Source organism: Nicotiana tabacum, chromosome 8 (genome assembly GCF_000715075.1).
Source record: "Nicotiana tabacum cultivar K326 chromosome 8, ASM71507v2, whole genome shotgun sequence".
In the NCBI taxonomy this organism is placed as follows: domain Eukaryota; kingdom Viridiplantae; phylum Streptophyta; class Magnoliopsida; order Solanales; family Solanaceae; genus Nicotiana; species Nicotiana tabacum.
Window position 1 is genome coordinate 71,812,911 of NC_134087.1, and position 12,252 is coordinate 71,825,162.

General features: G+C 37.7%; 2 protein-coding genes across 2 annotated transcripts; both read left to right on the forward strand.

The window, feature by feature from the left end:
* Window positions 1-6,873: 6,873 nt before the first annotated feature.
* On the forward strand, window positions 6,874-9,912 carry LOC107765804 (uncharacterized). Its single transcript, XM_075220864.1, has 3 exons — window positions 6,874-7,554; window positions 7,878-8,320; window positions 9,676-9,912. The coding sequence occupies exons 2-3, from the start codon at window positions 7,884-7,886 to the stop codon at window positions 9,698-9,700; spliced, it is 462 nt and encodes a 153-aa protein (XP_075076965.1). The 5' UTR covers window positions 6,874-7,554; window positions 7,878-7,883; the 3' UTR covers window positions 9,701-9,912.
* A 1,016-nt stretch (window positions 9,913-10,928) lies between these two features.
* Window positions 10,929-11,872, forward strand: LOC107765806 (uncharacterized). The gene is made up of 2 exons (XM_075220413.1): window positions 10,929-10,934; window positions 11,168-11,872. The coding sequence occupies exons 1-2, from the start codon at window positions 10,929-10,931 to the stop codon at window positions 11,870-11,872; spliced, it is 711 nt and encodes a 236-aa protein (XP_075076514.1).
* Window positions 11,873-12,252: the final 380 nt, after the last annotated feature.

The following is a 12,252-nucleotide window of genomic DNA, read 5'->3' on the forward strand; positions in this document are numbered from 1 at the left end:
ACGAGTGTGAGGCGAGCTTCCAGAAGCTCAAGACAGCTCTGACTACCGCACCGGTGTTGGTTTTGCCCACAGGTTCAGGGCCTTACACAATTTATTGCGATGATTCCCGTATCGGGCTTGTTGCAGTGTTGATGCAGGATGGCAAGGTCATTGCCTATGCTTCGAGGTAGTTAAAGATTCATGAGAAGAACTATCTGGTTCATGATTTAGAGTTGGCAGCCATTGTTCACGCATTGACGATTTGGAGGCATTCTCTGTATGGAGTGGCATATGAGGTGTTCACGGATCACAAGAGTCTTCAGTATTTGTTCAAGCAAAAGGAGTTGAATTTGAGGTAGAGGAGATGGTTGGAGTTGTTGAAGGATTATGATATCACTATCTTATATCACCCGGGAAAGGCCAATGTGGTGACCGATGCTTTGAGTAGAAAGTCAGCCAGTATGGGTAGTCTTGCTTATATTCTGGTCGGTGAGAGACAGCTTGCTTTGGATGTTCAGGCTTTGGCTAATCGGTTTGTGAGGTTGTATATTTCTGAGCCTAGTCGAGTATTAGCTTGCACGGTCGCTCGATCTTCATTATTGGAGCGTATCCGTGATCGATAGTTTGATGATCCCCATTTGTGTGTCCTTAGAGACATGGTGCAGCGTGGAGGTGCCAAGTAGGTTACCTTAGGTGAGGATGGAGTTTTGAGATTGCAAGGGCGAGTTTGTGTGCCTAATGTGGATGGGCTTCAAGAGTTGATTTTAGAGGAGACCCATAGCTCCCGGTACTCTATTCATCCGGGCACCGCAAAGATGTATCAGGATTTGCGGCAGCATTATTGGTGGCAGAGAATGAAGAAGGATATCGTTGCATATGTGGCTCGATGTTTGAATTATCAGCAGGTTAAGTACGAGCATCAGAGACCTGGTGGAGTATTTCAGAGGATTGAACTTCCCGAGTGGAAGTGGGAGCAGATTTTTATGGACTTCGTTGTTGGACTCCCGCAGACTCGGAAGAAGTTCGACGCAGTTTGGGTCATTGTTGATAGGCTGACCAAGTCAGCGCATTTCATTCCTGTGGCAGTCTCCTATTCATCCGAGAGGTTAGCTGAGATTTATATCCGAGAGATTGTTCGTCTTCATGGTGTGCCAGTATCTATCATTTCAGACCTCGGTACGCAGTTTACTTCGCGCTTCTGGAAAGCAGTTCAGCGAGAGTTGGGCATCCAGGTTGAGTTGAGTACAGCATTTCATCCAGGTTGAGCTTGTGATATTGGAGGATGTACTAAGTACAGTAATGAAAATGAGGGAAGGAAAGCAATGCTGTGAACGTCGTGTAACCACCTTGCTAACTCCGATGACTCTGCCTTTGAGAAATTAACACCCACTACCGGGTTCCGAAATACCTGAATCTACACACGATGTGCAGGGAGTAATGTGAGTACCCCAACCCAGTAAGTAATAAGACTAAATAAAGACTGAGCAGTAGGAAACGATGAATCCACATTTATGATAAACTCAATAAGCAACATGCTTTCAAATCAGAATACGAGTCGATCGTCTCATTTAAAATCCAGTTTTTGGTAAATATCATTTGAAAATGCTTTCCAACAGTTTCAGTAGGGGTTCAATACCATTTATAATAAAAGAGATGAAAACCATAATCGGCCCCTTGGGCAAAACATAGTTCGTATACAGCCCCTCGGACAAAATAGGAATCATAAACACCTCATAACATAAAAATCTCAGCGGAAATAACAAAGCCAAATCAGTGATCGAATTCCGAACATTTCATAAAACTCCAGCTTAAATGAAAGTTTTTTAAAAGCATTTGTTCAACATTTTCAACAGAGGCTCAATATAAAGAGGAGTGGAAACAGTAATTTCATAAAAACAAGCCCTTCGGGCAAAACATCACTCATATATGTATATAGCCCCTCGGGCAAGCCTCTCAGCCACTCGAGACTCAACTCTCATCAATCAGTGCTCACACTCAGCACTCACACTCAATAAGTACCATATAGTAACCGCTGCGGCATGCAACCCGATCCATATATCGCTGCGGCCTGTAGCCCGATCCATATATATAGTCGATTGCGCTCACTGGAGGTATGAAGACTCCGAAGGGGCTCCTACAACCCAAGCGCTATATCGCTGTGGCGTGTAGCCCGATCCATATATATATATATGTGTATTGTTGCGGCGTGCAGCCCGATCCATAAATATATAATCCTCTCAACCAGGCCTTCGGCCTCTCTCTGTCAATAACCTTACCATCAGACCCTCGGTCTATCTCAGTCAATAACCTCACAATCAGACCCTCGGTCTATCTCAGTCAATACCCTCACAATTATACCCTCGGTCTATCTCAGTCATCAACCTCACAATCACTCGGACCATTAGTAAAACAGGGGACTCAGCCCAAACAGTTTTCACATTTTAAGAATTTAAGTGATAAAACCAGGTTTAAACAATAAATAGATCGTAAATAAATATGACTGATGATATGCTTTCAAAATAAATAAAGTGAGGAAAGATAGTAAAAATGCCCCTAAGGGTCTCAATAGGTCGGCACAAGGCCCCAAACATGGCATACAACCCAAAATATAATATCAATCTCTAAAATATAGAATATCATAAGATTTCAAAGCAAATACGCAACTTAACGGTCGTACGGGACGGACCAAGTCACAATCCCCAACGGTACACGATTCCACGCTCGTCATCTAGCGTGTGCGTCACCTCAAGTAGCACAACTATGTGAAATCCGGGGTTTCAAACCTTCAGGACAGCATTTACAATCATTACTTACCTCGATTCGATCCAAACTCTAGCCCGTGATGCCTTTGTCCTCACGAATCGACCTCTGGATGCTCCAAATCTAGCCATAATCAGTACATAACCATTAGAATATGCTAAGAAACAAAGCCCACTCGAAAATATCCAATTTACATCAAAAATCCTGAAATTGCTCAAACTCGGCCTCCGGTCCCACGTCTTGAAATCCGACAAAATTAACATCAATGGAATCCTCATCCTCTCACGAGTCTATACATACCAAGAACATCAAAATTGGACCTCAATTGCCCCCTCAAATTCCCCATTTACACCCTCAAAATTCAAGCCCTAATCCCCAATTTTAGGCTTTAATTTCCACATATTTCATAATTAAACAAGTAAGAATCAACATAGGATCGAGTATAGAGTTCAAAAATTTTACCTCCAAGTGTTACCCTTCGATTCCCTCTTCAATCTTTCTCAAAAGATCCAAAAATCATTCAACAATGGAGAAAATAGACCAAAGGCTCGCAAAACTCACTTTTAGACAATCTGCCCCAGGTAAAATTACCTTCTTCGCGAACTCGACTGGTCTCTCGTGTTCACGTAGACCAAATTCACTGCCTCTCCATTTTTCCCTTCGCGAACGCGGACAATTTCCATGCGAACGTGATGCTTCGCCTTACCAGGCTTTTACGAATGCGGTACAACTCTCACGAATGCATAGCACATGGGCCTAGGGTGCGCAACGACCTTACTCCTCTTCGCGAACGCGACCCAAGTCTCGCGTCTGCGATGCACATGAAGCCTCCACCTTCGCGTTTGCGTCCCCTTCCTCGCGAACGCGTAGAAAAAAAATATCAACATATAAAAACACCCTTCGCGAACGCGAGTCCCTGTCCGTGAACGCGAAGAACAATTTGTCTGCAACACAAAACCAGCAAAAACTGCCAAGTCCAAAGTCCAAAATTGATCCGTTTAACCATCCAAAACTCACCCGAGGCCTTTGGGACCTCAACCAAACATGCCGACATATCCCATAACCTCATTTAAACTTGTTCCAGCCTTCAGAACGCTCAAAGCAACATCAAAGCGCCAAAATCACATCGGATTCAAGCCTAAGAATTCCAAAAACTTCCAAATTACTTTTTTGATAAAAAAACCCAACCAAACCATATCTGAATGACCTGAAATTTTGTACACACGTCACAAATGACACAACAAAGCCACTGCAACTTCCGGAATTCCATTCCGATCCCTATATCTAAATCTCATCTATTAATCGAAAAACGCCAAAATCTCAATTTCGCCAATTCAAGCCTAAACCTTCCACGGACTTTCAAAATGCATTCCGATCACGCTTCTAAGTCCCAAATCACCTAACGGAGCTAACCAAATCATAAAAAATTCGATCCGAGATCATATACCAACAAGTCAAATCTTGGTCAAACTTTTCAATTTTCAAGCTTCAAACTGAGAACTGTTCTTCCAAATTCATTCCGATTACCATGAAAACAAAAACCAACAATTTACATAAGTCATAAGCCATCACATTGGGAAAGTCATGCCCGAGAACTGACGAGCAAAGTGCAAAAGCTCAAAACGATCGGTCGGATCGTTACAATACTTTACTCCAAAACCGTATCAGGAAATCCTACATATGCTTGGTAAGGTAAATGAAGAAGCAACAAGCTCTGCTCAACCAGAAGTAGTAGGTATATTTGCATTCCTATCCAATATAGTCGATGATAGGTGGATACTTGATATTGGAGCTACTAATCATATGGTAAGAAATTCTAAGTTGTTGACTAAATTGGACAAGGACTCTAGTTTAAAAGGTAAAAATGTGAATCTTCCAAATGGTAATGTGGTGTCAATATCAAATACAGGAACATCTAGTATACTCAGAAATTAGGATCTACAAAATGTGTTGCACATTCCTGACTTCAAGTTTAACCTTTTGTCTGTGTCAAAGTTGACAAAGGAGCTGAAGTGTTATGTGGTATTCTTTCCTGATTTTTGCCTCTTCCAAGACCTCTTCAGTGGGAAGGTGAGGAGGATTGGTAGAGAAGATTGTCACTACCAGAAAATGGGCCTATGGGAATAGTTATTTTGGCAACGGTTCACAAACCGTTGCCATAGATCAGATATAGTAACGGCTGAAACCGTTACAATAGAATTTGGGTGCTATCAGCACACTATTGACATCAAACAGTTGAAAATGTAACAAAACCATTGCCATAGAGTTTTGTTTCGCAACCGATTTGTGAATCGTCCCAATAGAGATGTATAGGGTAATGATTTTGGGGGAAAAATTGCTATGGGAACGGTTATTCATTCTCTCTCATTTTTTCCGCTAAAAATTTACTAGCCCGCCAAGTTAATTAATTAAGTGACCTGTATTTTATATTTTTTAACTAATTTAATACAAAAACCCCTCCGCCCATCGATACACCCAAAACTACTCCCTAGTACTATATCCAAACTCCCATCGTCGAACACCCAAATTCCCCTCGTCGATACACCAAAAATCCCCTCTCTAATCTCTTTTGTTTTTGCATATTTGTCGAATTTAAGATTAATGGCTGAGTTTCATCAAATAACTCTTCATTAGACCTCCATAATCATCAAACCCTAGAGTTCCCAAGCCCAAAATCGTGAGGACAGCCGGGGTCTTTCCGGAAAATCTGAAAGACAATTCCGTCGATTTTCCGGCACTTCTCCGGTACTTCTTCAAGGACAGTTGCTTCTCCAGCACTCTTTCCCCAAATCCCCAAATTCTAAAATCAGATTTGTGCTCGAATCAGAGAAGCCCAAAATCACCATAGCCTGGTAATTTTCTTAATTCTTTTGGTCATTTTTACTGTTTTTGTTACCAATTCTATACGTTTTTACTGTGTTTTTTAGTTCTTGGAAAAAAGGTTCTTAATTCATGTTGTAGTCTTTTGGGTTCTGTATTTTTAGTTCTTTGTTTAAAAGTGATTTTTGGTGTCGATTAGGTGATCGTATTTGTGTTTTGATCCATTTTTATTATGCAGCCATGGAACTCCAAATGGCATCTCCTTTGATAGTTGAAATTCTTGATTTTGGAAGTGTTCTTTTTGGCATCACATTGTAGCTATAGCTTCTCCACAAAACTTAACAGTTCAAACACATTATTTGTGATAAATTTATATTTTTGAAGGGAATAGCAACGTGAAAATCTCATGTTTCCCACGCTTTCTAACTTGCAGTAGTGTTATATGTAACCCTTGCACTATTTCATTTGAAATATTGCAGAAACTTAGATTCTTTGTAACATCGAAATGTATCCAACTTATTGTGTCTACATTATGGTGTACTAGAATACGGGTATCCATTTATTTGGTTGCTGAGTATAACGCTATAGTAGTCTGTTGTAAACTGAACATCTACTTCTCATCAAATTTGTAAATATTCAAACTGAATTTGTTCCACATTGTCTAGAGTAATCACCCTTAGTTTCTAAAAATACCTTTCAATTCTTTGTTAAAAGTTAAAACCAAATAGATGGATATACAATGGATTTGCAAAAGAAAACTGTTAAAGTAGATGAATCAAATGTCTCGCTCATTCTATTCAATTTTGGAGAACAAGATGTGTACCATCTCTGGTGACAGATAAATATTACTAGTCAAACTATCAAAAACCAATGACGACTCGTAAGCTCTTAGTTGGGATTTTTTTCCAACAAGAGCTGAGTCTAGGAAATTCACCTCTAGGAGCTTTAAAAGAAACTGGTTTTTCTTGTGTAATCTTCTCTGAAACAAAAAGTGTGGGCTAAAAGTGTTTTCCTTGACTGCAATTTTCTGAAGATATACATTTTCTAATAACTTACTTGACATCCACAAGGAACTTAATGGTTTTTATTTTTAAAAGATGACTCTACACATTCTTTGAAAAGTATAATAACTTAATCACATCTTTCCTATTCATATTATAAGAGATGATTTTTAAGAAGTTAATTTTTAAAGGTCTTAAATTGCTTTAGTGTTTGTGACTTTCTGAGTTTCACCCTTAAAAGCAGTGATCAATGTCAAATTAATATACTTTTGGTTTTTTTGATTAGTTTTGTTGATTTACTTTTATCGTATAGGATATCTATGGATAATGGTGATAAAAGTTGGATGAATCTCCTGAGATGGACGGATGAGGAAGAAGTGATTAGGCCTCTATCTTCGGCGCAAATTGCCCTTAAGCAAATTAGGCTGCCAAGAGTAGAAGGAATTGGAACTGTGGCATTCAAAGAAGATCCCTTGATTAATTCCTTTGTGATTGAAGAGATAAGGAAGTATATAACCCCTAAGGGGAATTAATTAATTAATTCCTTTAATTAATTAATTTAGCCGTTGTTTTTATATAGTATTTCAAAGCTTCTATTTTTCTTAATTTTCTTGAACTAAAATGGCTGTGGCTATGGCTTCTTGTGGGATAATTTCTGGGATTCACACTAATTTAAAAGCAATTGAGAAACTGCCAATATCAAGTCCAGGTCTCTTCAGGGGTTATTTTGGTTTGGAACCTATACAGAGAATATGCATTGCTCCTAAGAGGCTATTACTCCCTTCATCAACCTCACTACTTTGTTATCTTTCTTGTTGCTGTTGAATTTGGACCCAAGCTAATTAATTGAACATGGTTGCTGATTAATTGTTTCAGTTACTTCAGTGGTTGACTCGTTTATTTGCAGAAAATATCCAAAACCAATACAGAGAATCGAAATAGGTTGAAGTGTCCGCACACTGCTGGCAGAACACCTTTTGCTCTAATTCGCGAGGTTTGATGTTTTATCTTTCTTAATTTTTTTTTAAAATTATGAACTTGCTAATTTTATATGGAAAGATTCTTATACCTTTTTCATGTAACTAAGAAAAAAAGAAGGAAATCTCTGATACTTCAGATACTCTGTCAAGTAAGGACATCTTTGTGGCTACAAGAAAAAGAAAACTTGGCCGAGTATACAAAAGCTCATATGACAATACGATTAGTAAAATTGTACGAAATTTCTAATTTAAAGTTTGTCGTGATTATTTATTTGTTCTTAATTATTGATTAAATTTTAGTTACTTAAAACTCTTTTCTCTCGCATTTGGTTTGTAGGCTGAAATGGAGAGAATACAATCCACTCAGGAAAGTAAAGATGGCTGTCATTCAGTTGACACTTTTGCATCCGTCATGGGACCTGAACATCCAGGTCACGTGAGATTGTACGGACGAGGGGTTACCAAGACTTTGTTAAAAGGGCAAAAAGGGAATCTTGGATCTTCTTTAGATGCTGATGAGAGAATGCAGCAGAAAATAGAGGAAATGGAAGAGAGGATGCAACAAAGAATGCATGAAAAGTTGAACGAACAGAAGGATGCTATGGAACAAAATATTACAATGAACGGCATCACACGACTTCAGCGTCTGAACCCAGATTTGCGACTCGATCCTGACATGTTAAGGTTCAGTGCACGTTCACCTGTAGATGTTTCCTCTGCACAACAAGCTGTTGTTCAACTAAACAGTCAACCATCTGCTGGCAGTAACACTCAAGTTCAGTACGTACCAAATGTTATACATCTTGTTCTATTTCTTCTTCTCCTCCTTCTTTGCTTGGAATTTTGCTTTGGTTCAAGGCAGAGTGGATATGGTAATATCCTTTTTCTATTTAGTAGGAGTATATGAATTTTTAAGTGCCAAATGGTCTCGTATGTATAGTAATAATACCCGAGAAATACTGGCAGTTCTATGATAGTAGATTTTTAAGAATTTAAATTGGAATAGATAGACAGGTTGATGCTTAAGACAAAGTTATGGAATTGACTTCTCTGTAGCAATGCTGAAAGACAAAATTCCCACGAACTCCTAGGTCTTTGATCTTCCTGATAAGATGTGCTACCTGTCATGCTATTGTTGTTGTTCCATTGATCATTTTAATATTGTGTTTGATTTTAATTTCTGAAAAAATTGTAGTAGTATGTAAGAGCTTAGCTTATTGTGTGTGTGTGTATATATATATATGTTGAGTGTCATATTTGCAAGGAATGGAGAAATATAACAATTGATGAGTGATGAAGCATGCGTTGTCATAGGAGGAACGACCACCCTTATTTTGTCTCCTAATTTTCCTAAACTGTAAATCCTCTTTAATTTCAAGTTAAGTAAACGTTACCTCTTTGCTCTATGATTTTATTTGGTTATATAGTTCATGACTGATTAAGCAGGCGTTTGGACAATATATACTTGAGTTGGCTTTTTCATGTTTGGCTTTCTTTATTTTTAAAAAATCAAATTTAAGTGATCCTCCCAGCTTCGTCAGTTTTCTTACTTCATGGCAGTAGTCTTTCGTATTAGGAATAGGTTCAATGATTTTATTTTCATTCAGCATAAATTACATATCAACTCACTTGCAAAAGATAATCATTTAACCCTGTGATGGCCACACATTCTTTTTCTTCTTTATCTTCAATTCCTTTCATTTTTCTAACATATCCGTGTTGATTCATTTTCTTTGTCATGGATAGCTAAGCTAAATTGCATATACATGTTGTTTACTCAAGAAGTAATATACAACATATTTCTCAATAAAAGAAAAAGACAAAAGGTAGTGGTGTTCTTTGAGCAGCTAGGCATGTTACATGTGTAGTTTTGTTGACAGAGATATTTAAGGTAGTTGATGTTTCGTGCTGGTTTTGTAATTATATTTCTTATGCATTATTATTTACTTTGCCATCATAGCTTGATAGCTTGAAAGTTTTAGTCCTCGGTGATAATATCAGATTGTTATAATGTTGCGTATAGTTTGTTGAGATGAATAAGTTGGATTACTAAAAGAAGATCGAAAACAGTTAAATGTGTATTCTTATACCGAATTCTGTTGAAGGGTAATAACTTTACTTATCCTCTTTTGTAGGTGGAGTAGATCAAGAAATGAATGATGAAGACGATGAAGAACTAGACCTTACTTGAAATGAATTTTGTATTGTTATAGATGAATGTTCTAGGAATCTTTTGTTACCCACATTTTTGAAACTTATTTACTCTCTTGAAATGTACTAAACTTATGCACTCATAGGGTAGAACATTTGCTTTATGGATATTATTTGCTTGATGGATAATTTTGTATTATTAATAGTTTCATTTTATGATGTATTTAAATTTTAGTGTTATTATAATTTATTATATGTATAAATATTTATTTATAACAGGTGCTATATTTTGGTTTTAACTGAATTGATACAATAGCCTACCAGAACTATTACAATAGGACACACATGACGTTCTAGTAGACAATGTAAACTGTTGCAATAGGTTCCATAAACTGTTCCAAATACAAATATAACCGTTACGATAGCCTAAAGAAACTGTGGCTATATCCAACATAATCGTAGCAATAGCTTACATAAGTGTTGCTTTAAATAATATGGTAACGGTTAAAAACCGTTATATAAACAATACAGTAACGGTTTTGAACCGTTCCAACAGAGAAAGGGTTGTGATAGACGTATCTATTGTCACGGCAATGCAAACCGTTGCAAGACCCGTTCCAGTAGGCCTATGGGTACGCCGCTGATGTGACGGTCTTTAAACCGTACCAATATCCCTATGGCAATGGTTTGGAAGTCTGTGGGAACGATTTTTCAACTGTTACCATAGACCAATTTTTCATTAGTATGTGGATTGTACTATCTAAAGTCATCTCCAACTCCTACAACACAACTTACTCAACCACAACTACAAGAGTCTGACAGTAAAGAAGAGTGCTACTCTGTGTCTATTAATGTGCCACTATATGTATGGCATAATTGACTAGGGCATGCTCCTTTAGATATGCTCAGGAAAATAAAGTTTTTGAAGCATTGAAAACTAGACAAAAATCATCACTGTACTATATGTCCACTAGGGAAACAATCTAGACTTTCATTTCCTATCAGCACTACTAGTTCAAATAAGCCTTTCAGCTAGTACATTGTGATGTATGGGGTCCTTATAGAGTACCTACACATGATGGTAAGAGATATTTCCTAATATTGGTGGATGACTTTTCTAGGTATACTTGGATATTTCTATTGAATAATAAAACTGAAACTTTTGTCATTGTGTAGCAGTTTCTAACTTTAGTGAAGAATATGTTCAACTCTAATGTTCAAACATTAAGAACAGACAATGGCTGTGAGTTCTTTAACTCTCAGTTTGATGAGTTGATTAAATAAAATGGTATTGTACACCAAAGCTCTTGTGTTTATACACCTCAGCAAAATGGTGTAGTATAGAGGAAGCACAGATCTATTCTAAATGTAGCCAGATCCTTAAGGTTTCAAGGAGTTGTGCCTCTGAAATTTTAGGAAGAGTGTGTTGCTACTACTGTTTATCTGCTTAACAGGTTACCTTCTGTCATCTTACAGTATAAATCTTCTTTTGAAATGCTACATTCACATCCTCCTAATTTTGATTATTTAAAAAATTTTGGTTGTCTTGCCTATGCATCAAACCCCAATATTACTAATAAGATGTCACCTAGAGCCATTCCTGCTGCCTTAATGGGATATTCTTCTACTCAAAAAGGGTACAAACTCTATGATCTACATGCTAAGTCATTCTTTGTGAGCAGGAATGTGGTGTTCAGAGAAGACCTATTTCCTTTTAGACACTTCACTCCTTCTACTCTTCCCCTGTTTCCATTACTAGAATCTACATCTGATCCACCAAGAAATATTCTAAACACCACTCATAACAATACAATAACCTCTCAAACTATACAAGAAGACTTAGCTACAGAAAACCCTACAACTTTAAATCCATCCACCAATACAGATCATTCCTTACATCCAGTCACACCTAACATCACAGTAACTAATACATCTAGCATCAGTTCAATACCTATCACTGAACCTCAACAATCTGAAACACTTAGAAAATTCTCTAGAATTGTCAAACAACCTCTGTGGATGCAAGACTTTGTCACTACTAAAAAATCCAATTGTGCCTACCCCTTGTCATCTTATATCTGTTATGAACATCTAACCCCACCTTATAAGACTGCCTTAAACTCCTATTCATCTATTGTTGAGCCTGCTAGTTACAAAGAAGCAGGTGCAGATCCAAAGTAGATTGAAGCTATGAAACTGGAAATTGCAGCACTAGAAGACAATAACACTTGGAGCATTGTTGATCTACCTGAGGGAAAGACCCCTATTGGTTGCAAATGGGTATTCAAAGTCAAATATAAATCTTCAAGAGAAGTCGAGAGATATAAGGCAAGAATGGTAGCCAAGGGTTATAGTCAACAAGCAGGATTAGACTACAAAGAAACCTTCTCTTCAGTAGCTAAAATGGTCACTGTTAGATCAATATTAGTTGTGGCAGCTTCAAGACATTGGTTCATCTATCAAATGGATGTTCACAATGTTTTTTTGCAAGGTGATCTTTTGGAGGAAGTCTATATGACTATTCCAGAAGGGTTTGCTAGACAGGGGGAGACCAAACAAGT

Excerpts from the sequence above, each read along its gene's own strand:
- LOC107765804 (XM_075220864.1), top strand. The coding sequence starts at position 7,884 with ATGGAGAGAATACAATCCACTCAGGAAAGTAAAGATGGCTGTCATTCA. Across the intron at positions 8,321-9,675 it reads GGCAGTAACACTCAAGTTCA|GTGGAGTAGATCAAGAAATG; the intron begins GTACGTACCAAA and ends CCTCTTTTGTAG.